General features: G+C 45.8%; 1 protein-coding gene and 1 long non-coding RNA gene across 2 annotated transcripts in view; one reads left to right on the top strand and one right to left on the bottom strand.

Annotated features, from left to right (window-relative positions):
• Positions 1-431: 431 nt before the first annotated feature.
• LOC121003968 lies at positions 432-18,743 on the bottom strand. Its single transcript, XR_005779633.1, has 3 exons — positions 18,733-18,743; positions 17,610-17,615; positions 432-568 (listed from the first exon to the last, which is right to left on the bottom strand). It is a non-coding gene; the product is annotated as an uncharacterized LOC121003968 (long non-coding RNA).
• DUSP3 (dual specificity phosphatase 3) overlaps positions 541-27,716 on the top strand; it is a 134,504-nt gene continuing 107,328 nt past the window's right edge. Inside the window, exon 1 of the mRNA XM_040435962.1 lies at positions 541-773. Within this exon, the coding sequence (XP_040291896.1) occupies positions 652-773 (122 nt within the window). The 5' untranslated portion in view covers positions 541-651. The remainder of the gene's footprint in view (positions 774-27,716) is intronic.

Here is a 27,716-nt window from a genome sequence, read left to right as displayed (position 1 = left end):
GCATTATAGGAGCGGATCCGTCTGTGCAGACACCAGACAGATCCGCTCTGAACGCAAGTGTGAAAGTAGCCTTACCCACACAGCTATGAGAGCTGTATAGCCAGTTACTTAAAAAACATGGAGCCATGGGCTCCATGTTCTACTGCGTTCTGGGGGAAGCAGGCTGAACGTTTAATAGCTGGGTTCTCCAGGGGGCTTCCTGGAGGATGGGAGTCATAGCGCCTCCTTTATCGCTGACGCTGGCTGGGCACCAAATGCACACAACTGGATCCCTTTACATGGGACTGCTCTAATATATATATATATATATATATATATATATATATATATATATATATATATAGTGCATTTTTAAACAGTTATATTGTGAATCAGCCCTAGGGGTGCTGGCACCATGGGCACTGTAAAGTGCTGTCACCTGGCAGGATTTGGGCAGCAGCATACAGAGGACAGCCAGGCTGAGTGACAATGCACTGGGGTCAGGGACAATGTGCTGATATATAACACACGGCAGAGCCCCTGACGACGTGCAGAGCACAGCGACCAGCCTGCCATCCCGGGAGTCCGCCTACCCCCGCCGAGGACGAGGAGGGCGGGTCACAGGCAGCAGGCCACCCGGCTCGGGTGTAGGGCGGGTCACAGGCCGCGGGTATGTCGGACTATGAGATCTCCGTGCAGGCTCTCAATGAGCTCCTGGCCAACGATGGCGGTTTCTACAGCCTCCCCTCCCAGCATTTCAACGAGGTCTTCCCCCGGATCTACGTGGGCAACGCGTGAGTTACTGCCGCCCGGCGCGGGGTTACCGGGGCTCTGGGTTCTGTATGTGACTGCTGATTCCAGGGCGCACCTGCCGCTGGGTCATAGGTGACGGCTGTCACATATATGTAATGGGGGTAATGCTGCATATATAAGAGCTAATGCAAGCAAAGAGAGGAGGAGCTCCCCTACCAACCAATCAAACCATTGCTTCTATTTGGTAACCAAGACAAAATGAAAGCGAGAAGATGATTGGTTGCTAAGGGCAACAGGCTCCATCTCCTTTGGCCTGCACCAGTTTTCTCATGTGAGGCCCAATGCTGTGTGTAGTCACTGATGGTTTCTATAGGTTCAGCTATATGGACAGGGTGTGTATCTGTGTACACGGTGGCACCTATTTACCACGTTTGTCAAACTGGTGTAAAGGAAAACTGGCTTAGTGGTTCATAGCAACCAATCAGATTCCACCTTTCAGTTTCCAAAGGAGCTCTTAAAAATGAAAGGTGGAATCTGATTGGTTGCTATGGGCAACTAAAGAAGTTTTCCTTTACGCCAGTTTTGATAAATCTATCCCTTTGCAATGAAGTTTATAGTGTGCTTTGGTTGACAATATGGTTCTGGGAAGGCGGATTTGATTTGAACGTACCAAACTTTATTGGCCTGTGGTTGTAGGGTAGGTCATCATGATCTGATTCCGACTCCTAGCACCCCCACCGATCAGCTGTCAAGTGAGCACAGTGGCCTCCTCAAAGCATACCAACACTGCTCTGTGCGTTGTATAGTGGCTGTGATTGGTATTGCAGTCCTGGCCCGTTCACTTAGGCCTCTTTCACACGGGCGTTGCGGGAAAATGTGCGGGTGCGTTGCGGGAACATGCACGATTTTTCCGGCGCGAGTGCAAAACATTGTAATGCGTTTTGCACTCGCGTGAGAAAAATCGTCCTGTTTGGTACCCAAACCCGAACTTCTTCACAGAAGTTCGGGCTTGGGATCGGTGTTCTGTAGATTGTATTATTTTCCCTTATAACATGGTTATAAGGGAAAATAATAGCATTCTGAATACAGAATGCATAGTACAATAGGGCTGGAGGGGTTAAAATAAAAAAATAAAAAATGTAACTTACCTTAATCGCGCAGCCCGGCTTCTCTTCTGTCTTCTTCTTTGCTGTGTGCAGGAAAAGGACCTGTGGTGACGTCACTCCGGTCATCACGTGGTCCGTCACATGATCTTTTACCATGGTGATGGATCATGTGATGACCGGAGTGACGTCATCAAAGGTCCTTTTCCTGTACACAGCAAAGAAGAAGACAGAAGAGATGCGGGCTGCGCGATCAAGTGGATTAAGGTGAGTTAAATTTTTATTTTATTTTTTTAACCCCTCCAGCCCTATTGTACTATGCATTCTGTATTCAGAATGCTATTATTTTCTCTTATAACCATGTTATAAGGGAAAATAATAATGATCGGGTCTTCATCCCGATCGTCTCCTAGCAACCGTGCGTGAAAAATCGCACCGCATCCGCACTTGCTTGCAGATGCTTGTGATTTTCACGCAGCCCCATTCACTTCTATGGGGCCTGCGTTGCGTGGAAAACGCACAATATAGAGCATGCTGCGATTTTCACGCAACGCACAAGTGATGCGTGAAAATCACAGCTCATGTGCATAGCCGCATAGAAATGAATAAGTCAGGATTCAGTGCGGGTGCAATGCGTTCACATCACGCATTGCACCCGCGTGGAATACTCGCCGGTGTGAAAGGGGCCTTAAAGGGAACCTGTCACCGGGATTATGTGTATAGAGCTGAGGACACGGGTTGCTAGATGGCCGCTAGCACATCGACAATATCCATTTCCCCATAGCTCTGTGTACTTTTATTGTGTAAAAAAAAATGATTTGATACACAGGCAAATTAACCTGAGATATGCTCTTTCCACCACCTGCCGCCTTCAACTCAAAACATCTCCCGCATCCGCCCTTTCCTTAACTTTGAATCTGCGAAAATGCTTGTACATGCCTTCATCATCTCCCGCCTAGACTACTGCAACACTCTCCTCTGTGGCCTTCCATCTAGCACTCTCGCACCCCTCCAATCTATCCTCAACTCTGCTGCCCGACTAATCCACCTCTCACCCTATTACTCCTCTGCCTCTCCCTTCACTGGCTCCCCATTGCCCAGCGAATTCACTTCAAAGTACTAACAAATACATACCGTCCATAACAAGGCCGTCCATAACCTGTCCCCTCCCTATATCTCTGAGCTACTTTCCAAATACATCCCCACATGCACTCTCCGATCCTCACAAGACCTCCTTCTCTCCTCTCCTCTTATCACCTCATCCCACAATCGCCTCCAAGATTTCTCCCAGGCATCCCCCACACTCTGGAACTCGCTACCCCAACATATCAGACTCTCACCTACAGTGGAATCTTTCAAAAGAAACCTGAAAATCCACCTCTTCAGACAAGCCTACAACCAGTGACCCTGCTGCCTCTATACCGCCATGACTAACTTCACCCGCACCTACTGTGTCCTTCTCCCATACCATGTACAGTAAAGTTTGGACACACCTTCTCATTCAAAGAGTTTTCTTTATTTTCATGACTATGAAAATTGTAGATTCACACTGAAGGCATCAAAACTATGAATTAACACATGTGGAATTATATACATAACAAACAAGTGTGAAACAACTGAAAATATGTCATATTCTAGGTTCTTCAAAGTAGCCACCTTTTGCTTTGATTACTGCTTTGCACACTCTTGGCATTCTCTTGATGAGCTTCAAGAGGTAGTCCCCTGAAATGGTTTTCACTTCACAGATGTGCCCTGTCAGGTTTAATAAGTGGGATTTCTTGCCTTATAAATGGGGTTGGGACCATCAGTTGCGTTGAGGAGAAGTCAGGTGGATACATAGCTGATAGTCCTACTGAATAGACTGTTAGAATTTGTATTATGGCAAGAAAAAAGCAGCTAAGTAAAGAAAAACGAGTGGCCATCATTACTTTAAGAAATGAAGGTCAGTCAGTCAGCCGAAAAATTGGGAAAACTTTGAAAGTAAGGGCTATTTGACCATGAAGGAGAGTGATGGGGTGCTGCGCCAGATGACCTGGCCTCCACAGTCACCGGACCTGAACCCAATCGAGATGGTTTGGGGTGAGCTGGACCGCAGAGTGAAGGCAAAAGGGCCAACAAGTGCTAAGCATCTCTGGGAACTCCTTCAAGACTGTTGGAAGACCATTTCAGGGGACTACCTCTTGAAGCTCATCAAGAGAATGCCAAGAGTGTGCAAAGCAGTAATCAAAGCAAAAGGTGGCTACTTTGAAGAACCTAGAATATGACATATTTTCAGTTGTTTCACACTTGTTTGTTTTGTATATAATTCCACATGTGTTAATTCATAGTTTTGATGCCTTCATAGTCATGAAAATAAAGAAAACTCTTTGAATGAGAAGGTGTGTCCAAACTTTTGGTCTGTACTGTAGATTGTAAGCCCTCACGGACAGGACCCTCTCTGCTTCTGTACTAGTTTGTAACTCGTCTTGTTTATGATTAGTGCAATTGTCTGTATTATGTATGTATACCTCTTCTCATATGTGCAGCGCTATAGAATGAATGGCGCTTTAATAATATTAATAATAATAATAATAATAATAATGAGTCCTGTCCCTGACCCTGACCCATCTCAGGTTAATTTGCATATGTATCAAATCGTTTTTTTTACACAATAAAAGCACACAGAGCTATGGGGACTGGGTATTGCGGATGTGCTAGCGGCCATCTAGCAACCCATGTCCTCAGCTCTATACACAAAATCCCGGTGACAGGTTCCCTTTAAAGGGTTTCTGTCATTAAAAAAAATGGATATTAACCTGGCTGACATTAGCAATGTGCTAATGTCAGCCGAACATAATTATATTAGTCCCATGTCACTATGTGCCGATGTTATTTAGAAAAACAAACTTTTATAATATGCAAATGAGCTTCTAGGAGCAGGAGGGGGAGGGCGTTGAACCTGCTCCTAGAGGCTCCTAGAGGCTCTGTTCGCTTACCTCTTTCCACGCCCTTCTTACCTCTTTCCACGCCCAGGGCCAGGCCAGTGTTGGTCTCCTGTCTGCCGGGGAAATCTCGCGCCTGTGCCGTCCCGTTCAGTATTCGGCACAGTGAGGGAAGGTATCACGGTCGGCGTGACTATCACATACGTGACACAGAGGGAGGGAACGAGGAGGGCCCTGCCCAAGTGAGAGGGAAGATGGTGACCCCTGACTCACCTTGCGGCTGGCACCTGGCTGCCCTGACGTCCCTAGACGGGTTCCTCACCCGTACGCCGATCACGTGCCTAAAGCCCTGGCTTTCCCTAAGCTGAGCCCTAGATAGTGAACAGGGCGGTGGGAACACTAGTCCGCACCACTAGCTCTAAGGGAAAACACCAAGGGGAGGACAGACAACACAGACTCAACATATAATCCCAGGTGGGCGACAACAGGAGACAACAAGAAGCCCCACAGGGATCCGGAGGGAAGCACTCTGGAACGACAACCAGGATTCACAACTCCAGTGGGTCAGTATAGATGTCCAGGCAGGAAGCTCTATAACTGGCAACTAGAGAAGTGTGAGGGGAGAATATAAGGAGGTTGGGAGTGGCAGACAAGAAACAGCTGAGGAGGAGAAGCTACGGATCCCTGAGTGAGACAAAAAGGATAGCAAGGCAAACACAGAAAACAATCACTAAGAAACAACGTGATCTTTAGATATAGAGCGCGCAGCCACCCGCTGCGACTTCCTGACCCCGGGTAAAACGGAGTCAGACGTGGCTCTTGATACCCTCGTGACAGTACCCCCCCTTTCACGAGGGGCCTCCGGACACTCAGGACCGGGTCTCTCCGGATGAGAGGCATGGAAAGCCTGAATTAACCTGTTGGCGTTTACCTCTGACGCTGGAACCCACATTCTTTCCTCGGGACCGTAACCCCTCCAATGCACCAGATACTGAAGAGAGAGCGGCGGACCCGACGAGAATCAACAATTCTGGCTATTTGAAACTCCAGATTACCAGCCACAATAACAGGAGGAGGTGGCAGCGGTGATGGTTCTAGAGGTGGAACATACTTCTTGAGTAACGATTTATGGAAGACGTTATGGATCTTAAAAGTCTGAGGTAGCTCCAGGCGAAAAAGCCACAGGGTTAATGACGGCTACTATTTTATAGGGACCAATGAACCTAGGGCCCAGTTTCCAAGAGGGAACCTTCAACTTAATATTCCTAGTAGACAACCACACATAGTCATTCACTCCTAGGTCCGGACCTGGCGACCGTTTCTTATCGGCCATGCATTTATATTTACCACTCATCTTTTTCAAGTTAACTTGCACCTTCTGCCACACCGATGAAAGAGATGAAGAAAACCTTTCCTCTTCGGGAACCCCAGAAGAACCCCCCTCTTTGAAAGTACAAAATTGGGGATGAAAACCGTATGCACCAAGGAATGGTGACTTGCCAGTGGACTCCTGATAATGATTATTTATGGCAAACTCAGCTAACGGTAAATATGATGACCACAACTCTTGGTTTTCAGACACAAAACACCTTAAATATGTTTCTAGGTTTTGGTTGGTACGCTCAGTCTGTCCATTCGACTGAGGATGGAAAGCTGAGGAAAAGGACAAGTGTACCCCCAAACGGGAACAAAAAGCTTTCCAAAACTTAGAAATAAACTGGGTTCCCCGATCCGAAACCACATCGGAAGGGACCCCGTGAAGCTTCACGATTTCACTGATAAACACCTGAGCAAGAGTTTTAGCATTAGGAAGTGCGGGTAGCGCAATAAAGTGTACCATTTTGCTAAACCTGTCTACTACTACCAAGATAACTGTTTTACCCGCCGACAACGGTAAGTCAGTGATGAAATCCATTGACAGATGTGTCCATGGCCTATTGGGGATGAAAAGTGGCAATAAAGACCCTGCTGGACGTGTATGAGAGACTTTCGCGCGTGCACAAGTAGAGCAAGTAGACACGAAATCCATTACATCCTGACGCAACCTTGGCCACCAAAAACGACGAGATAATAGCTCCAAGGTTGCTTTACTACCCGGGTGCCCAGCAAGTGCCGAATTATGATGTTCTTTTAATAATTCAAGACGCAGGTTTAACGGTACAAACAATTTCTCTGAGGGGCAAGAGGCCGGGGCGTCCCCCTGGGCCTCTAACACCTTTCCCTCTAGAACAGAGTGTACGGCAGAGACAACCACTCCTCTTTGTAAAATAGGTACCGGATCACTAACATTACCCCCTCCAGGGAAACTACGGGATAATGCGTCTGCCTTGGTATTTTTTGCCCCAGGACGATAGGTGATTACAAAGTTAAATCTGGTAAAGAATAGCGACCACCTAGCTTGTCTAGGGGTGAGACGCTTAGCCGATTCTAGGTACAGAAGGTTTTTGTGATCCGTAATCACCGTGACGGGGTGGATTGCTCCCTCTAAGAAGTGACGCCACTCTTCAAGCGCCAGTTTAATCGCCAACAGTTCCCTATTTCCAATATCATAATTCTTCTCTGCAGAAGATAACTTTTTGGAAAAGAAAGCGCAAGGACGCCATTTGCCAGGAGACGGACCCTGAGACAATACAGCCCCCACTCCCACCTCTGACGCATCTACCTCAACAATAAAAGGCTGGGAGACATCAGGTTGAATTAAAACAGGTGCCGAGGTAAACCTCTCCTTTAGAGAGGAAAACGCATTTTTAGCGGCGTCAGACCATTTGGAAAAATCAGTCCCCTTCCTAGTCATGTCGGTAAGGGGTTTAACGATCACTGAATAATTTTTAATGAACTTTCTATAGAAATTTGCGAAACCCAAAAATCGTTGTAGGGCTTTAAGGTTCTCAGGAAGATCCCAATCTAAAATTGCCTGGACCTTCCCAGGATCCATACGAAAACCTGAAGCAGATAATAGATATCCCAGGAACTGTAATTCCTGAACGGCGAAGACACATTTTTCAATTTTCGCATATAATTTATTCGTCCGTAGGACCTGCAGTACTTGCCTGACATGCACCTCATGTGTTTTCAGATCAGCCGAATAAATTAAGATATCATCTAGGTATATAACTACAAACCTGCCGATGAGATGACTAAAAATATCATTAACGAAATGTTGGAAGACAGCAGGGGCATTGGTCAGACCGAAAGGCATAACTAGATTTTCATAATGCCCCTCAGGGGTGTTAAATGCTGTCTTCCACTCATCCCCTTCCTTGATACGAATCAGATTGTAGGCCCCCCTAAGATCAAGTTTGGAGAACCACCTAGCACCCGCAATCTGATTAAAAAGGTCAGGAATGAGAGGAAGAGGGTATGGGTCTCGGATGGTTATCCGGTTTAGCTCACGGAAATCTAGGCAAGGACGCAGGCCCCCATCTTTCTTTTTAACAAAGAAAAACCCTGCAGCCACGGGTGAAGAAGAGGGTCTGATGTGTCCCTTAGCCAGACTCTCGGAGATATAATCTTTCATGGCTTGTCTCTCGGGACCCGAAAGATTATACAACCTGGACTTGGGTAATTTTGCACCGGGAATCAGGTTAACCGGGCAATCATAAGGACGATGAGGTGGTAGCTTCTGACAACCCTTTTCAGAAAAAACGTCCTCAAAGTCCGAAATAAATGTAGGTAGGGGAGCTATGGAGGCGATTAAGCAATTGTTATTTAAGCAATTCTCTCTGCAATGCTCACTCCACTCCAATATCTCCCTGGCCTGCAAATCCACCACTGGATTGTGCGCTACCAACCAGGGAAGACCCAATACCACAGGAGAGGGAAGGCCCTCCAGAACGTAACATGAAAGACACTCATTATGGTGGTCCCCTACCCGAAGGTGTAAATTATGAACAATGTGGGTGAGGTTTCTCTGAGACAGAGGAGCAGAATCTATAGCGAATACGGGAATGGGTCTCTGCAGCGTACAGAGAGACAAACCCATAGTGCGGGCAAAATGGGCATCTATCAAGTTTACCCCTGCTCCACTGTCTAGAAAAAAAGAAATAGACTCCGTCTTAACACCAAAAACAATAACCGCTGGTAACACAAATTGAGATGTTCGTATGGAGGAAACGTATACCCCCCGGCTGACATCCTCTGCACAGCCTGGGGTTAGTAGTTTTCCGACGGTCTTTTGTTTTTGAGAAAGGAGGGACAGACATTAATGAAATGACCCTTCCCCCCACAGAAAAAACAAGCCCCCCCCTACGGCGAACCTCGGGAGGACGGACCTGACGAGAAGTTCCGCCTAGCTGCATAGGCTCATCTAAGTCAGTACAGACTAACTGTTGCTTGGGAGAGGTAACCAATTGCTCAGGAATTTTCGATCTCTCCCTAAGACGTCTATCTATTCTGATAGAGAGGGACATAACAGCATCAAGGGAAAGGGGGGTCTCATACAGCGCCAGTGCATCCTTAACCCTTTCAGATAACCCAGAGCAGAACTGACTCCTGAGAGCCGGGTCGTTCCACTGAGTATCCGTAGCCCACCTACGGAACTCTGAGCAATACTCCTTTACTGGCCGCTCTCCCTGTAGGAGTCTCCGTAACTTCGACTCAGCCAGGGCGACTCGGTCAGGGTCATCATATATGAGACCCAAAGCCCCAAAAAATCCCTCCACTGACAGAAGAGCCTGAGAACCAGGGGGTAACGAGAACGCCCAGGATTGCGGGTCCCCCTGAAGCAGGGAAATGACAATCCCTACCCGCTGTTCTTCATTACCTGAGGAGTAAGGGCGCAACTTAAAATATAATTTGCAGGCCTCACGGAACGTAGCAAATTTGTCCCTTCCCCCAGAAAATCTGTCAGGAAGAGCAACCTTGGGTTCTGTAACAACCTGGTTACCCATAGCAACCGCTGGGAGTGCGGTCTGCTGCATTTGCTGCTGTTGTTGGAGGACAGACGCCTTCAATCCTGCCACTTCCAAAGACAGGCCTTGAAGCTGTTTTGCCAAGGCAGCAATAGGATCCATATTGGATTCTAAGTAGAGAAAAAAAAACAACAAAAAAAAAATTTTTTATTTTTTTTTTTCTCAAAAAGTAATGGCCAGTTATAATATCACGGTCGGCGTGACTATCACATACGTGACACAGAGGGAGGGAACGAGGAGGGCCCTGCCCAAGTGAGAGGGAAGATGGTGACCCCTGACTCACCTTGCGGCTGGCACCTGGCTGCCCTGACGTCCCTAGACGGGTTCCTCACCCGTACGCCGATCACGTGCCTAAAGCCTTGGCTTTCCCTAAGCTGAGCCCTAGATAGTGAACAGGGCGGTGGGAACACTAGTCCGCACCACTAGCTCTAAGGGAAAACACCAAGGGGAGGACAGACAACACAGACTCAACATATAATCCCAGGTGGGCGACAACAGGAGACAACAAGAAGCCCCACAGGGATCCGGAGGGAAGCACTCTGGAACGACAACCAGGATTCACAACTCCAGTGGGTCAGTATAGATGTCCAGGCAGGAAGCTCTATAACTGGCAACTAGAGAAGTGTGAGGGGAGAATATAAGGAGGTTGGGAGTGGCAGACAAGAAACAGCTGAGGAGGAGAAGCTACGGATCCCTGAGTGAGACAAAAAGGATAGCAAGGCAAACACAGAAAACAATCACTAAGAAACAACGTGATCTTTAGATATAGAGCGCGCAGCCACCCGCTGCGACTTCCTGACCCCGGGTAAAATGGAGTCAGACGTGGCTCTTGATACCCTCGTGACAGAAGGACGTTCGCAGACAGCTGGCTTCCTCACTGCGCCTGCGCTGAATGCTTCGCAGTGAGGAAGCCGGCTGCCAGCGAACATCCTTCCCTCACTGAGCCTGCGCCAGACAGGAGACCAATGCTGGCCTGGCCCTGTCAGTCAAGTGTAGAAGGGCGTGGAAAGAGGTAAGCGAACGGAACGTCAGTCTAGGAGCAGGTGCAATGCCCCCCCCCCCTGCTCCTAGAGGCTCATTTGCATATTATAAAAGTTTGTTTTTCTAAATAACGGCGGCACATAGTGACATGGGACTAATATAGTTATGTTCAGCTGACATTAGCACATTGCTAATGTCAGCCAGGTTAATACCAGGGTGGATAAAAATCAATGATTAAAAAAAAAAATAAAAAAATCTGATTTTTTTGATTTAAATCCGATTTTTTTGATTTAAATCCGATTTTTTTTTTTATATAAAATGCTTTTTGAGGAAAATATATTACCATCCAAAGGTTATTCCATCATGAAATAAAGATTTGTTTTTTAATTATGTAGAATAAGGCTGTGCGTGGACTCCCATATTGTTGAATGGATTAGGCAGAGGCTGAGGGACAGACAACAGAGGGTTGTAGTCAATGGAGTATATTCAGACCAAGGTCTTGTTACCAGTGGGGTACATCAGGGATCTGTTCTGGGACCCATATTGTTTAATATCTTTATCAGCGAAATTGCAGAGGGCCTCGATGGTAAGGTGTGTCTTTTTGCTGATGACACAAAGATTTGTAACAGGGTTGATGTTCCTGGAGGGATACAACAAATGGAAAAGGATTTAGGAAAACTAGAGGAATGGTCAAAAATCTGGCAACTAAAATGTAATGTTGATAAGTGCAAGATAATGCACCTGGGGCGTAAAAACCCAAGAGCAGAATATAAAATCAGTGATACAGTCCTAACCTCAGTATCTGAGGAAAGGGATTTAGGGGTCATTATTTCAGAAGACTTAAAGGTAGGCAGACCATGTCATAGAGCAGCAGGAAATGCTAGCAGAATGCTTGGGTGTATAGGGAGAGGCATTACCAGTAGAAAGAGGGAGGTGCTCATGCCACTCTACAGAGCACTAGTGAGACCTCACTTGGAGTATTGTGCGCAGTACTGGAGGCCATATCTCCAGAAGGATATTGATACTTTGCAGAGAGTTCAGAGAAGAGCTACTAAACTGGTACATGGATTGCAGGATAAAACTTACCAGGAAAGATTAAAAGGACCTTAACATGTATAGCTTGGAAGAAAGACGAGACAGAGGGGATATGATAGAAACTTTTAAATACATAAAGGGAATCAACAAGGTAAAAGAGGAGAGAATATTTAAAAGAAGAAAAACTGCTACAAGAGGACATAGTTTTAAATTAGAGGGGCAAAGGATTAAAAGTAATATCAGGAAGTATTACTTTACTGAGAGAGTAGTGGATGCATGGAATAGCCTTCCTGCAGAAGTGGTAGCTGCAAATACAGTGGAGGAGTTTAAGCATGCATGGGATAGGCATAAGGCCATCCTTCATATAAGATAGGGCCAGGGGCTATCCATAGTATTCAGTATATTGGGCAGACTAGATGGGCCAAATGGTTCTTATCTGCCGACACATTCTATGTTTCTATATGTGTAATTTTTTTGGTAAATAAATTCCATTAATCCATTCTCAATGTCATGCTCTTCCAGAGGTTTTTGTAAGATTATTGGGCAGTTTCTCTGCCTACAAGATATTATCACAGATGCTTGGTTTACTTTTGCAGTTCTCAAAACTGAATTTGACTCAGCAGAGATCACATGCCTCTTCTTCACAGCAAAAATGTTATAACATGAACAGAGTTGAGAAAAATACTTCAATCCTACATAACTTCTACAAACCTATGAATACAGAATCAACCTAATCAAACTAATATGAAAAGTTATTTTAAAAATCTTCATCTACTTGCATATTATAAGTTATACCAGCAAGAATTAGTCTTTATGTAGAAAACTATGATTTAAATCAAGCCTTACTGACTAGTGATTTAAATTGCGACCCTGGTTAATACCCATTTTTCTGATGACAGAAACCCTTTAAAGGGGTTGTCTGGGTTCAGAACTGAACCCGGACATACTCCCGTTTCCACCCAGGCAGCTTCCCCCTAATATGAGCGTTGGAGCATTTCGTGCTCCGAAACTCTCCTTTGCCTTGTGCTGAATCGCGCAGAATAAAAGTTTTTTTAGCAGATTCGGTGACGTACAGGGCTCTCCATAGGGACTGCTAGGCGGAGGCTTCTGCCCAGCAGTGTCACCAGAACTAATGGGTGGGCTTTAGCGCTGCCCTAGCCTGTAAAACGCCTAGGGCAGCGCTAAAGACCTCCCATCAGAGCCGGTGATGGGGATATGTCTGAGTTCAGCTCTAAACCCCTTTAAAGGGGTTATCCAAACTATAAAACATGCCCGGGCACCCCGTTCCCTGGCACCCGCGTCGCTCCTGATATCCGCATGGCCGCTGCTGCATCTCACTAGTATTGTGGGGCTCGTCCCCATCGCGGCCTACTATTGGTTGCTCTCCCCTGCTGGATGTTTTGATCTGCGTGACGGGGAGATGCAGCGACAACCGTGCAGGGATCAGGAGCGACATGGGAGCGGGGTAAGTATAATCTATATGAATGGCCCGGGCATTGGGGGGCATGTTTTATAGTTTGGATAACTCCTTTAAATGGGGCTAAGCTGCACATAGGTAATGTGACCAATGACTGCCGTCACTGGCATAGGAAGTGGCCGCAACGTGCAACGTAGTGTCACATCCTTCTTCAGGTGAGGGGGGGGGTTTGATGAGATATTGATGACCTATCTTTAGGACAGGTCATCAATATTGTACGCCTGGACACCCCCTTTAATATCATGGCATATACCCGTAATATTTAATAAAACCCCACATTCCCTACATAAAGGGATGTGCTTTTCTCAGTGTCCTGCAGAGTGCTGCCACCTGATGTGCAGAGAGATGTAACTCAGACCGTTGTTAGTGAACTTAAAGGGGTTTTCCAAGGGCTTTGATATGGATGACTTATCTTTAGGATAGGCCATCAATATCAGGTTGGTGGAGGTCTGCCACTTGGCACCCCCATCGATTAGCGGCTAGCTGGAGCTGCAGCCACTTGAATTAACACAATGTGTAGAGCCGGAAGTAGTCAGCTCTGTCCACCAAGTAGTTGCTGTGCCAGGTCACTGCAGCTCAACTCCCTTTTCAGTATGGGAGCTTCAGTACCTGGCACGACCACTAGGCCGTGGACAGAGCTGTATGCTTCTGGCACCTTTCTCTGCATTAGTTATAGTGGCCCTTGATAGTGCTAATAGCTCATTGACGGGGGTCTCAGTTTTCCGACATGCATTGATATAAATTTGATGACCTATAGGACAGATCATCAATATTGAAGTCTTGGAAAAACCCTTCAACTATTGTTGCTAGTTAAAGGGATTGTCTTACTTCAGCAAGTTGCATCTATCATGTAGACAAAGTTTAAAGGGTTGTCACACAAAAAATATTCTACAGTTTTCAGACCAGCATCTGGATCTGAATACTTTTGTAATTGCATATAATAATTTTTTTTAGCATAGCCACTGAGTTCTTTAATGAAATATATCTGTATAGCGCCACCTGCTGTTTGTTCTTCTTATTTCTTTGTCCTGCTCACTGAGACGGCCGCACATGCTCCGTTTCATCCTTCAACTGCCTCCTGAGCTGTGATAGGCAGAGCTGAGACACGCCCCCTGAGCTGCAGCAGAAAAGACACTCCCCTTGAGCTGTCAGCTTGATATAAATCTAGCAGAGCAATGAATGGGGACATCTCTGGAACCATGTGAGGTACAGGGCTGGTTCTAGCTTTGTTAGAAAGAGGTTGTCATGTACTATATGATGTCTGATTTTATTTTATTTTTTTATATTAATCATGGGCACTTACTAATGTATTGTGATTGTCCATATTGCCTCAGTTGTTGGCTTGAATCCTTTTTTTCATATATCAAATGGAGAAAAACAGAACTGGATCGCACATCCACAAGCTATGCTTTGATGTAATTAACCTCGCTTCTCAGCGCAATAGTCAGTGTACTGCCCCCTATACTGCATGCTTATGCAAGAGGCATTAGTGTGCATTTTGATCAAAAGGCATAATCCCACTCACCACGTCAAGGTTGCCTCTTTCAGTGGGACGTACTCTAAACTGCTAGTTTCCAGGGCTTACGGCCACCCTGCAATCCAGCAGCAATCGGCAGCAGTGTGGGAGCGGACATAGGCAGTAGAGTGAAGAAAAGGGGCAAGGCACACCTATGACTGTAATATGAATATGAACTTCCCTACAAACCTGTCAGGGTTTACAGTTACATTTATGTACTACTATCAGACCGTGATAAAGCAGCATTTCCCCCCAGCAGTTAGTTACATGATTACACAGCTAGAAAAAAAGACACAGGTCCATCAAGTTCAACCTCTTTCAGTTCTGTATGTGCCTGCCCTGTACTGTATTGTCTGAGACAATGGGGGCATATCGCTAGGACAACCCCTGTAATTGTTTTAGATTAATTTATTTACGCCTCTCATTATAAGAGACATTGTCCATCACATTTAACCACCTAACAGTTTTGTCCGAGCTCCGCCTTTGAGAAAAGGACAGTTCAGCCCCAGCAGAACTTGGTCAGCAGGGTAAGGAAGGGGGTGGGAAGGTTACTTTAGCTGCTCATATCTGGCGTTCCAAGCTTTCAAACAAAACCAGAATCACAGGATTATCTTCATTACATTGGGTGATATTGCTGTTAGAAATTGGGTTGAAAGTGAAAGCAGTGAAAGCTGCTTTTACATTCATTTTCAGCTGCATTCAGCCAACAGCTATATCTTCAGATGTAGCGGAGGTAATGCCGATAATTCTGGTCTTCTTTGGACACTTGGAATGCCAGTTTTCAAACAAGATAAGGCACATATCAGCTGCTTACAATCCTGAGTTATAAGGTGTTAAAACAGCCCTCCTCTCTTCAGTCTGGAGGAGGAGTGAGGAGGGGGCAGTTGGGGACTGGAGTAGGTTTCAATCTAGTGACATGGACTGCTGGAGGATGCGTCTCATCATAAATTCGGCGCATCCTCTGGCAGCTCAGAGTGTACCAAAGACCAGTGTAAAACGCCGGGCTTTGATAAATAACCTCCAATGTCCCAGTTAATGTCAGGATAATTAAAATCCCCCACAATAAGGACCCCATTATGTCTAGTTGCTTTCCTATGTGTTGCAGCATTTATTTCTTGGCCTGTTCAGATTTTTTGGTAATTTATAACAAATCCCAATTAATAGTTTATTGTTATTGCCTGCTCCATGAATATTAACTCATAAGGACTCCACACTGTCAGAGCACCATCATTTAGCACAGGTCTTAAAGGGGTTTTCTGAGATTTTAATGTTGACCCCCACCGATCAGCTGTTTCAGAAGGCACCTGTGAGAGCCGTGGCCTTCTCTCTGCTTTTCCTAGGCCATGTGACGATACGTTCATCAGTCACGTGGCCGAGGTGCAGCTCAGCCCCATAGAAGTAAATGGGGGCTCACAGGCGTGCCGCTGCCTTCTCAAACAGCTGATCAGCAGGGATCCCGGGTGTCAGACCACCACCATTCAGATACTGATGACTAGAGTTGAGCGGACACCTGGATGTTCGGGTTCGACGGGTTCGGCCAACTTCACAAAAAGTTCGAGTTTGGGACCCGAACTTGACCCCGAACCCCATTTAAGTCAAATGGGACCCGAACTTTTGAGCACAAAAATGACTCTAAAAAACTAATGGAAAGGGCTAGAGGGCTGCAAATGGCAGCAAAATGTTGTTAAGAGCATGGCAAGTGCTCTGCAAACAAATGTGGATAGGGAAATTACTTCAAATAACATAAAATACATAAAAAAAATAATAATATAATAATCTTGATCTAGGAGGAGGAGGTCCATATGGAGTAGGAGGTTGAGGAGGCGGTGGATGTTGCGGTGTAGGTGGAAGCGGCGGTGGAGGAGGTGGTAGCCAACACTGGTTTTTGGTTTTCATTTTATATATTTTTTTTTAAATTAGGGTACACCCCAAAAATTGGGAAATATAACCTGTGATAACCCCCTCCAGCCATGCTAAACAAACGTTCAGACAATACACTGGCTGCAGGGCAGGCCAGCACCTCCAAGGCGTAAAGGGCAAGCTCAGGCCATGTGCCCAATTTGGAGACCCAGAAATTGAAGGGGGCAGACCCAATCAGTGCACACATACTGCTCAACCATGTCGCACGTCCCCTTGAGGTCCACGATGCAATTGGATATCTGCTCTATCAACTTTCGATGTTCTTTTATGCGCCTACCATGGTGATCACGGGTGTCGGGGAATCAGGGTTCCAGGCCGGAGAGGGAGCCTGAGAAAGAGATACCACATCCAAGGGAGGTCAATGGATGAAATTAAATGTGATCGAGCGGAAATGTGGGACAAAGTATTGAAGCATAAGATTCCAAGTTAAGGAGGGGGCGTGCAGCAATTACCCACTCCCAGGTAGTGACGATAAATAACAATACAGGACTCTTAAGATGCCCTGTTTTTGTAATGATTAATAAAAAATTACAGGGAATGTCACTGCGGTATTTTGGATTTGGAAACGTTAGCCAGGAGTGGCCCTGCTGCCGCTTTGTTGACTCTAGATAACTTTTGCCTGATCGCACGTCCCTGTGACGTCCACGATCCAATTGAATATCATCTCTATCAACTTTCGATGTTCTTTTCTGCGCCTACCTTGTTGATCACGGTTCGCTGCGAATCAGGGTTCCACGCCGGAGAGGGAGTGTGAAAAAGGGATACCACATCCAAGGGAGGTCAGTGGCTGAAATGGGATTGAGCGGAAATGTGGGACAAGTTGTTAAAGCGGAAGGATCGAATGAAAAGAGGTGGCGCGCGTCAATTAAAGACGAATTTTAGAAATTTAAGTCCCTCTCAACTATGCAGAGCAGGGGTTTATTCACGGCAAAAATAGTAAAATGTCACCCAAGAATGTAACAGACGCTTTTGCACCCTGCTCCCTCTTTTGCTGTGCTGGTGCCTCTGTGCGACCACCGCCTCTTCCTCCGAACTAGAGAGGTCACTCGCATGACCTTGATTCTATGTGGGGTCTAGTATTTCATCACCCTCCACATCATCTTCCACCCACTCTTTACCCCTGCCCTTCTTGTCGGTCTGCAGACTGCAGAAAGCCGCAGCAGTTGGCACCTGTGTTTTGTCATCATCAGAGACGTGATGCAGTGGTCTTCCAATGTCCTCACCCTGAAACCCATTTCCGCTGGTTGCAGGGTTTTGGAGGATAATTTCAATATTTGACTGGGTTGTTGGGGGGAGGACTTGTGTGGGTTGCACGTCCGAAGGTGATATGGTAGTCCTTGTTCTAAAAAATTCTGACCACTATTTTCAGATGTCGGATTCTTGTTTTTTATGTGGATTCACAGTCCAATCAATGGTTGTTGTAGGGATTCTCTCTGGTAGGCAGGGTAAGCGGACGCAGTACAGAGGCAAAAACCAGTTTGTAAAGCAAAACTTCAGTGTTTATTCACACACAAGGTATAGCACGAAACGCAAGACACTTTGCAGTCTTGGTGTTTGTTCACACACACGAAAAGTTCATAAAGCAAGAAGGTCACCTTATCTCCTGTGTGTTAGTTCACACCCTGCTGGCAATTCTGCCTCGTCGAGTCCATAAGCAGGCTTTAGGAGGCCTGTTTCCCATACACCCAGGTCTCAGCCCTCCAACTCGGCACAAGCCTCAGATCCCAACACAGAGATCCCCTGGGCAGTCAACTGGCGCAGCGGAGGGACGTCAAGGGACACATTAGGAGGGAGGACTAACACAGTGGGATTGCCCTGTCGAGGGTGATTGTACGTTTCCCCTGTGCAGAGGTACACTAGAGGAGGGATTTCTAGGGGTAGAGACCCAGTGTCCCCCTCCCCCCCTCCTTTTTTCTTTGGTACGACACAGCAGTTTTGCACCAACACCACTGTGTGTTATTTTCATTAATCGCTTTTATTGGGTCAACATTTTAACTGTGTAATAAAAGTTAAGTCTTAATTTAGATCACCCATAATTTTAGTTTTTCTTTGCTCAATTTTTGGGTACCCATCTGTTTGTGACCTGAAATTTACCATTGTTTTCCCATGGTTGTTTAAAGAGTTAAAAATTAGTAACCACATCTACCAATGGGTAAACATTTATATTATGAGATAAAGAAGAGCTGGACAAGTGCCTAGAAATCCGGTACTGCCATCTAACTTTCTAGTTTTTTATCTCATCATGTCTATGAAAGTTCTTCTTGACCTTTTTCCTTTCATCTTATTTTCGTGTTTGACAACTCAGCATTTTTCTTAACCTCTTTAGGCCACAGGGCGTACCTGTACGCCGTGTGTATTTCCGATCACCGCCGCGCGCCGGGCGGTGATCGGAACCCAGTACCTGCTCAAATCATTGAGTAGGCACCTGGGGCTAATGCGCCGGTGGGTCCTGTGAGCCCCCCGTTAGGCGATCGCAGCAAACCGCAGGTCAATTCAGACCTGCGGTTTGCTGCGTTTCCGGGTTATTCGGGTCACTGAGGACCCGATAACCCAGAACAGGATGGTGATCGGTGGTGTGATAATACACCACCAATCACCATCCTGCAATCCTGAGAGGTGATGGTGACATCACCTCTCAGGATCGCCTCTGATTGGTAGGTGGGCGGGCGGCGGGACGTTCAAATCTTGGCAACGCTCCTCTCATCCTCCTTTTGTGTCCTGGATCGGAGGAGAGAGGAGCGCTGCAGTGCACGTGTGGATTTGAGCCAGCATCACCCCATCTGTGCCCCAGCACCCCCCATTTGATCAGCCAGATAATTAGGGAAAGGCTACGGAAAGGTTGGGCTAGGCAGGGATATAAAAAAGTTTGATTGCATCACCCTAAGTAGGGTGTCTGGGGTCCACAGCACAGCTGTGTGACCCTAGACCCCCCAGGGGTGCTGCCGCTTGCCCCCCCCCACAACTTTTTTGGGCGCAGGCATTTTATCTTTATTTTTTTTGTGTGCGTACGCTGACTGTGGCCAGCACTCTTAGCGTCTGGCCACTGTTAGCGCATCGCACACCCCATCGCTGATCAACTTCAGACAGTTGATCAGCGGTTTAGAATTTTTTTTTAATTTTTTTTTCACGTTTCCCCTTTTTTTAGTTAGTCTTTTTTTTTTTCTGTTAGTTTTAGGGATAAGTACGCGAACACCAGTGCCCCCACACACACACTGAATAAAGACTTACACGCACGCACACACACACACGCAGACACACACTCCCCTACGGCCTGCCTGAGTCCAAGAGTCCTAGTGAGGATGAGGATGACTCCACTTTCCTGTTGTCATCCGCGTCCTCCTCATCATCTAGCGATGATGAGCCCACAAGGCGGCGGAAACGCCGCCAGGTGGAGCAAGGGGACCGCCATGCTAGGGACCCTGTGGCCCACCCTAGTACAAGCAGCTCTGGGGCTCGTACTAGTTTTCCGGCCCACCAGTTAAATCCACCGGAGCCCCCTGCCGGTGAACTTGTCTGGTGTACCCCAGAGCGATTTAAGCCTGTGATTCCTGAGTTTGTAGGCCAATCAGGAATCCAGATTTCCACTGTGAGCTTCACTGAATATGACTTTTTTAGTCTTTTTTTCAGTGACCAACTGGTAAATCTAATGGTGGAGCAAACAAACCTGTACGCCCAACAGTTTGTTGCTCAACACCCGGGCTCCATTTTGGCTAGGCCCGGTGGCTGGACCCCGGTCAGTGCAGCCGAGATGAGGACATTTTGGGGCCTCGTGCTGCACATGGGCCTAGTCAAGAAACCTAGTGTCAGGCATTACTGGAGTGGGGACGTCCTCTACCAGACCCCACTTTACAGTACGGCCATGACACGTACCCGGTTTAAAGCCATCCGGAAATGCCTGCATTATTCAGATAATGCAGCATGTCCCCCCCAAGGTGATCCTGCCTGTGACCACCTGTACAAAATCAGGCTGGTCATCGATCCCTTTGGGGCCAAATTTGTACAGGCCTATGTACCTGGAAGGGAGGTCGCGGTTGATGAGTCTCTCATTGCGTTCAAGGGGAGACTCATTTTCCGCCAGTATGTTCCCTCAAAGCGGGCGAGGTATGGCGTGAAGCTGTACAAACTGTGAGAGTACCTCAGGGTACACTTACAAGTTTCATGTGTACGAGGGGTGAGATTCCCGTATTCAACCCCCAGAATGTCCCCCCACTCTGGGTGTTATCGGGAAAATTGTGTGGGACCTTATGCACCCACTGCTAGATAAAGGTTATCACCTGTACGTGGATAACTTTTATACTAGTATCCCCTTGTTCCAGTCCCTCGCCGCCAGATCCACGTCCGCTTGTGGGACCGTGCGGAAAAATCAACGAGGCCTCCCTGCCCACCCCCTCCAGGTACCTACCCCAAGGGGTGAGACCCGTGCCCTTACCAGTGAAAACCTGTTGCTGGTCAGATATAAGGACAAGAGGGATGTCCTTGTACTGTCCACAATTCATGGTAACTGCATCACCCCTGTCCCTGTGCGAGGTACCGCGGCAACGGTCCTCAAGCCCGATTGTATCGTCGACTACAATCGGTATATGGGAGGAGTTGATGTCTCTGATCAAGTCCTCAAGCCATATAACGCCATGCGCCCTGGCATGGTACAAAAAAGTTGCGGTCTACTCGGTGCAAGTTGCCTTGTACAATTCTTTTGTGCTGTCCCGGAGCGCTGGCAACACAGGGACATTCCTTCAGTTCTATGAGGCAGTCCTCAAGGCCCTGATCTTTTCGGACCGGGAAAGAGCAGGCCGGACTACCTCGGGAACTGGAGGTGCCCGTATCGTCCCTGGCCAACACTTTCCAGGTGTGGTCCCCCATACTGGAAAGAAGAGACGGACCCAAAATAAGTGCAGAGTGTGTCGCAGGAGGGGGATACGGAAGGACACCACTACTCAGTGCGACACGTGCCCTGATCATCCGGGCCTCTGCATTGACAGTTGCTTCAGGGAGTACCACACTTCCATGGAGTACTACATTTATATCCCAATTTAGCCACTGACAATCGGATAAAAAAAACATGGTTCTCAGACTTGAGACACCCAAAAAAATTGGAAAAACTAAAATAATTTAAAAAAAGTATACAAAATAGGTATCGCCGCGTCGGTAATAATCTCCTCTATAAAAATACCCCATGACCTAACCCCCCCAGATTAACACGGTCCAAAAAAAAAAAAAAAAAGGGCAAAAAAAAAACTTTTTTTGTCACCTTATATAACAAAAAGTTTAGTAGCAAGCGATCAAAAAGTCATATAGCCCCCAAAATATGGCAATGAAACCGTCCTCTCATCCTGCAAAAAAGTAGCCCCTACATAAGATAATTGGCAAAAAAAAAAAATGACAGAATTTAGAGATACAAATTATTATTTTTTGTATCAAAAAGGATAATATAGTCTACAACCTAATTAATTGTAAAAAAGTTGACTTATTAGGTATCGCTGCGTCCGTAAGAATCTCATCTATAACAATACCACATTACCTAACCCCCCCAGATTAAGACGGTCCAAAAAAATAAATAAATACGGTGCAAAAAAAGAACTTTTTTGTCACCTTACATAACAAAAAGTTTAATAGCAAGCGATCAAAAAGTCATATAGCCCCCAAAATAGTGCCAATAAAACCGTCCTCTCGTCCCGCAAAAAATGAGCCCCTACATAAGATAATCGGCTAAAGAACGGAAAAAAAAATGACTCTTAGACTTTAGAGATACAAAAATGTTTTTTTTGTATCAAAAAGGATAATATAGTCTAAAACCTAAATAATTGTAAAAAAGTTGACTAATTAGGTATCACCGCGTCCGTAAGAATCTCCTCTATAAAAATACCCCATGACCTAACCCCCCAGATTAACACGGTCAAAAAAAAAAACTGTGCCAAAACTACTATTTTTGGCACTTTTCCATTTCAATCCTTTTTTTCCGGTAACAAAGCAAGGGTTAACAACCAAACAAAACTTAATATTTATTACCCTGATACTGCAGTTTACAGAAACGCCACATTTGTGGTCGTAAACTGCTGTATCACTAAAAGGCAGGGCGCAAAAGGTTTCTGGAAGGCCGATTTTGATGGCCGTTTTTATTGACACCATGTCCCTTTTGAAGCCCCCTGATGCACCCCTAGAAGTGACCCCATCTAAGAAACTACACCCCTCAAGGTATTCAAAATTGATTTTACAAACTTTATTAACCCTTTAGGTGTTCCTCAACAGTTAATGGCAAATGGAGATGAAATTTCAGAATTTCAATTTTTGGTAACCTTACCTCACAAAAATGTAATATAGAGCAACCAAAAATCATATGTACCCTAAAAATAGTGCCAACAAAACCGCCACCTTATCCCATAGTTTCCAAAATGGGGTCACTTTTAGGGAGTTTCTACTCCAGGGGTGCATCAGGGGGTTGGAACAGGACACAGTGTAAATAAACCGGTCCATAAAAATCAGCCCTCCAAAAACCACACGGCGCTCCTTCCCCCATACGCCCCGCCGTGTGGCCGTACAGTAGTGTACGGCCACATATGGGGTGTTTCTGTAAACGGCAGAGTAAGTGAATAAAGATACAGTCTTGTTTGGCTGTTAACCCTTGCTTTGTTAGTGGAAAAAATGGGTTAAAATGGAAAATTCTCAAATGTCATCCCCATTTGCCAATAACTCTTGTGCAACACCTAAAGTGTTAACAGAGTTCGTAAAATCAGTTTGGAATACCTTGAGGGGTGTAGTTTCTTAGATGGTGTCACTTTTATGGAGTTTCTACTCTAGGGGTGCATCAGGGGGGTTTCAAATGGGACATGGTGTAAATAAACCAGTCCAGCAAAATCTGCCTTCCAAAAACCATATGGCGCACCTTTCCCTCTAAACCCTGTTAGAGGGAAACTGTGCCCGTACAGTAGTTTACGGCCACATATGGGGTGTTTCTGCAAACTACAGAATCGGGGAAATAAATATTGAGTTTTGTTTGGCTGTTAACCCTTACTTTGTTACTGGAAAAAAATCGATTAAAATGGAAAATTTGCCCAAAAATCTAAATTCTGAAATTTTATCTCCATTTGCCATTAACTCTTGTGGAACACCTAAAGGGTTAACGACTTTTGTAAAATCAGTTTTGAATAGCTTGAGGGGTGTAGTTTCTAGAATTCGGTGGTTTCTATTATATAAGCCTAACAAAGTGACTTCAGACCTGAACTGGTCCCTAACAATTGGGTTTTTGAAAATTTCTGAAAGATTTCAAGATTTGCTTCTAAACTTCTAAGCCTTTAACATCCCCAAAAAATAAAATATTCCCAAAATGATCCAAACATGAAGTAGACATATGGGGAATGTAAAGTATTAACTATTTTTGTAGGTATTACTAGGTATTATAAAAGTAGAGAAATTGAAACTTGGAAATTAGCAATTTTTAAAAGATTTTTGGTAAATTTGGTATTTTTTTATAAATAAAAATATTTATTTTTTTTACTTCATTTTACCAGTGTCATGAAGTACAATATGTGATGAAAAAACTGTCCAGAATGGCCTGGTTAAGTCAAAGCGTTTTAAAGTTAACACTACTTAAAGTGACTTGCAAAAAATGGCCTGGTCCTTAAGGTGAAATAAGGCTGTGTCCTTAACCGCCACCGGACCGCCTAACGCAGGATCGCGTTCCGTAGGCGGCAGCTCCAGGCAGAGTCACGCATCTATGCGTCATCTCGCGAGACGCGAGATTTCCTGTGAACGCGCGCACACAGGCGCGCGCGTTCACAGGATCGGAAGGTGAGCGGCGATCGTTCGCTGGCAGGCTGTAGATGCGATTTTTTTTAACCCCTAACAGGTATATTAGACGCTGTTTTGATAACAGCGTCTAATAGACCTGCTACCTGGTCCTCTGGTGGTCCCTTTTGCTTGGATCGACCACCAGAGGACACAGGCAGCTCAGTAATAAGTAGCACCAAACACCACTACACTACACCCCCCCCTGTCACTTATTAACCCCTGATCACCCCATATAGACTCCCTGATCACCCCCCTGTCATTGATCACTCCCCTGTAAGGCTCCATTCAGACGTCCGTATGTTTTTTACGGATCCACGGATACATGGATCGGATCCGCAAAACACATACAGACGTCTGAATGGAGCCTTACGGGGGGTGATCAGGGAGTCTATATGGGATGATCACCCCCCTGTAAGGCTCCATTCAGACGTCCGTATGTGTTTTGCGGATCCGTGGATCCGCAAAACACGGACACCGCGGATCCGCAAAACACATACGGACGTCTGAATGGAGCCTTACAGGGGGGTGATCAATGACAGGGGGGTTATAACCCCATATACACTCCCTGATCACCCCCCTGTCATTGATCACCCCCCTGTAAGGCTCCAGACATTTTTTTGGCCCAAGTTAGCGGAAATTTTTTATTTATTTTTTTCTTACAAAGTCTCATATTCCACTAACTTGTCAAAAAAAAAAATCTCACATGAACTCACCATACCCCTCACGGAATCCAAATGCGTAAAATTTTTTAGACATTTATATTCCAGACTTCTTCTCACGCTTTAGGGCCCCTAAAATGCCAGGGCAGTATAAATTCCCCACATGTGACCCCATTTCGGAAAGAAGACACCCCAAGGTATTCCGTGAAGGGCATATTGAGTCCATGAAAGATTGAAATTTTTGTCCCAAGTTAGCGGAAAGGGAGACTTTGTGAGAAAAAAAACAAAAAAAAAATCTATTTCCACTAACTTGTGCCAAAAAAATATATATTTCTATGAACTCGCCATGCCCCTCATTGAATACCTTGGGGTGTCTTCTTTCCAAAATGGGGTCACATGTGGGGTATTTATACTGCCCTGGCATTTTAGGGGCCCTAAAGCGTGAGAAGAAGTCTGGGATCCAAATGTCTAAAAATGCCCTCATGAAAGGAATTTGGGCCCCTTTGCGCCTCTAGGCTGCAAAAAAAGTGTCACACTTGTGGTATCTTCGTACTCAGGAGAAGTTGGGCAATGTGTTTTGGGGTGTCATTTTACATATACCCATGCTGGGTGAGATAAATATCTTGGTCAAATGCCAACTTTGTATAAAAAAAATTGGAAAAGTTGTCTTTTGCCGAGAAAAGACACCCCAAAACACATTGATCAACTTCTCCTGAGTACGGCGATACCAGATGTGTGACACTTTTTTGCAGCCTAGGTGGGCAAAGGGGCCCAAATTCCAAAGAGCACCTTATGGATTTCACAGGGCATTTTTTACACATTTTGATTTCAAACTACTTCCCACGCATTAGGGCCACTAAAAAGCCAGGGCAGTATAACTACCCCACAAGTGACCCCATTTTGGAAAGAAGACACCCCAAGGTATTTCTTGATGGGCATAGTGAGTTCATGGAAGTTTTTATTTTTTGTCACAAGTTAGTGGAATATGAGACTTTGTATGAAAAAAATAAAAATAAAAAAAATCATAATTTTCCGCTAACTTGTGACAAAAAATAAAAAGTTCTATGAACTCACTATGCCCATCAGCAAATACCTTAGGGTGTTGACTTTCCGAAAATTGGGTTAGGCCTCTTTCACACTTGCGTTGTCCGGATCCGGCGTGTACTCCACTTGCCGGAATTACACTCCGGATCCGGAAAAACGCAAGTGTACTGAAAGCATTTGAAGACGGAACCGTCTTCCAAATGCTTTCAATGATACTATGGCACCCAGGACGCTATTAAAGTCCTGGTTGCCATAGTAGTAGTGGGGAGCGGGGGAGCAGTATACTTACAGTCCGTGCGGCTCCCCGGGCGCTCCAGAATGACGTCAGAGCGCCCCATGCGCATGGATGACGTGATCCATGCGATCACGTGATCCATGCGCTTGGGGCGCCCTGACGTCACTCTGGAGCGCCCGGGGAGCCGCACGGACGGTAAGTACACTGCTCCCCGCTCCCCACTACACTTTACCATGGCTGTAAGGACTTTAGCGTCCCGGCAGCCATGGTAACCACTCTGAAAAAGCTAAATGTCGGCTCCGGCAATGCGCCGAAACGACGTTTAGCTTAAGGCCGGATCCGGATCAATGCCTTCCAATGGGCATTAATTCCGGATCCGGCCTTGCGGCAAGTGTTCCGGATTTTTGGCCGGAGCAAAAAGCGCAGCATGCTGCGGTATTTTCTCCGGCCAACAAACGTTCCGTACCGGAACTGAAGACATCCTGATGCATCCTGAACGGATTTCTCTCCATTCAGAATGCATTAGGATAATCCTGATCAGGATTCTTCCGGCATAGAGCCCCGACGACGGAACTCTATGCCGGAAGACAATAACGCAGGTGTGAAAGAGCCCTTATTTGGGTGGTTTTTCTACTGTCTGGGCATTGTAGAACCTCAGGAAACATGACAGGTGCTCAGAAAGTCAGAGCTGCTTTAAAAAGCGGAAATTCACATTTTTGTACCATAGTTTGTAAACGCTATAACTTTTACCCAAACCATTTTTTTTTTTTTACCCAAACATTTTTTTTTTTTATCAAAGACATGTAGAACAATAAATTTAGAGAAAAAATTATATATGGATGTCGTTTTTTTGGAAAAATTTTACAACTGAAAGTGAAATGTCATTTTTTTGCAAAAATTTCGTTAAATTTCGATTAATAACAAAAAAAGTAAAAATGTCAGCAGCAATGAAATACCACCAAATGAAAGCTCTATTAGTGAGAAGAAAAGGAGGTAAAATTCATTTGGGTGGTAAGTTGCATGACCGAGCAATAAACGGTGAAAGTAGTGTAGGTCAGAAGTGTAAAAAGTGGCCTGGTCATTAAGGGTGTTTAAGCTAGGGGGGCATAGGCCCCTTAAAGGGAACTACAGTGCTGCCCTCATAGAGTAGTGACAGACACGCTGATCTCAGAGCTCTGTCACGTCTGAGCTGGCAGACAGCACTTTTATAGTACTGATATGCCAAACCCCACAGTGCGCACCAGGTCTTCGAGGGAGATGAGCCAGATGATGCTTGCTGTCCCTGCCCTCCCCCGCCTCTGGACCATAACTAGCCGGTCTCTTTCCCATGCATAACAGGAAAAAAAACTGCCAGTCATTGTCTGGAGGCAGCGAGCCTAATTGGACTCAATGCCGTCG

Source organism: Bufo bufo, chromosome 6, assembly GCF_905171765.1.
Source record: "Bufo bufo chromosome 6, aBufBuf1.1, whole genome shotgun sequence".
NCBI classification, from domain to species: Eukaryota; Metazoa; Chordata; class Amphibia; order Anura; family Bufonidae; genus Bufo; species Bufo bufo.
This window is presented reverse-complemented; position numbering and strand designations above follow the sequence as displayed.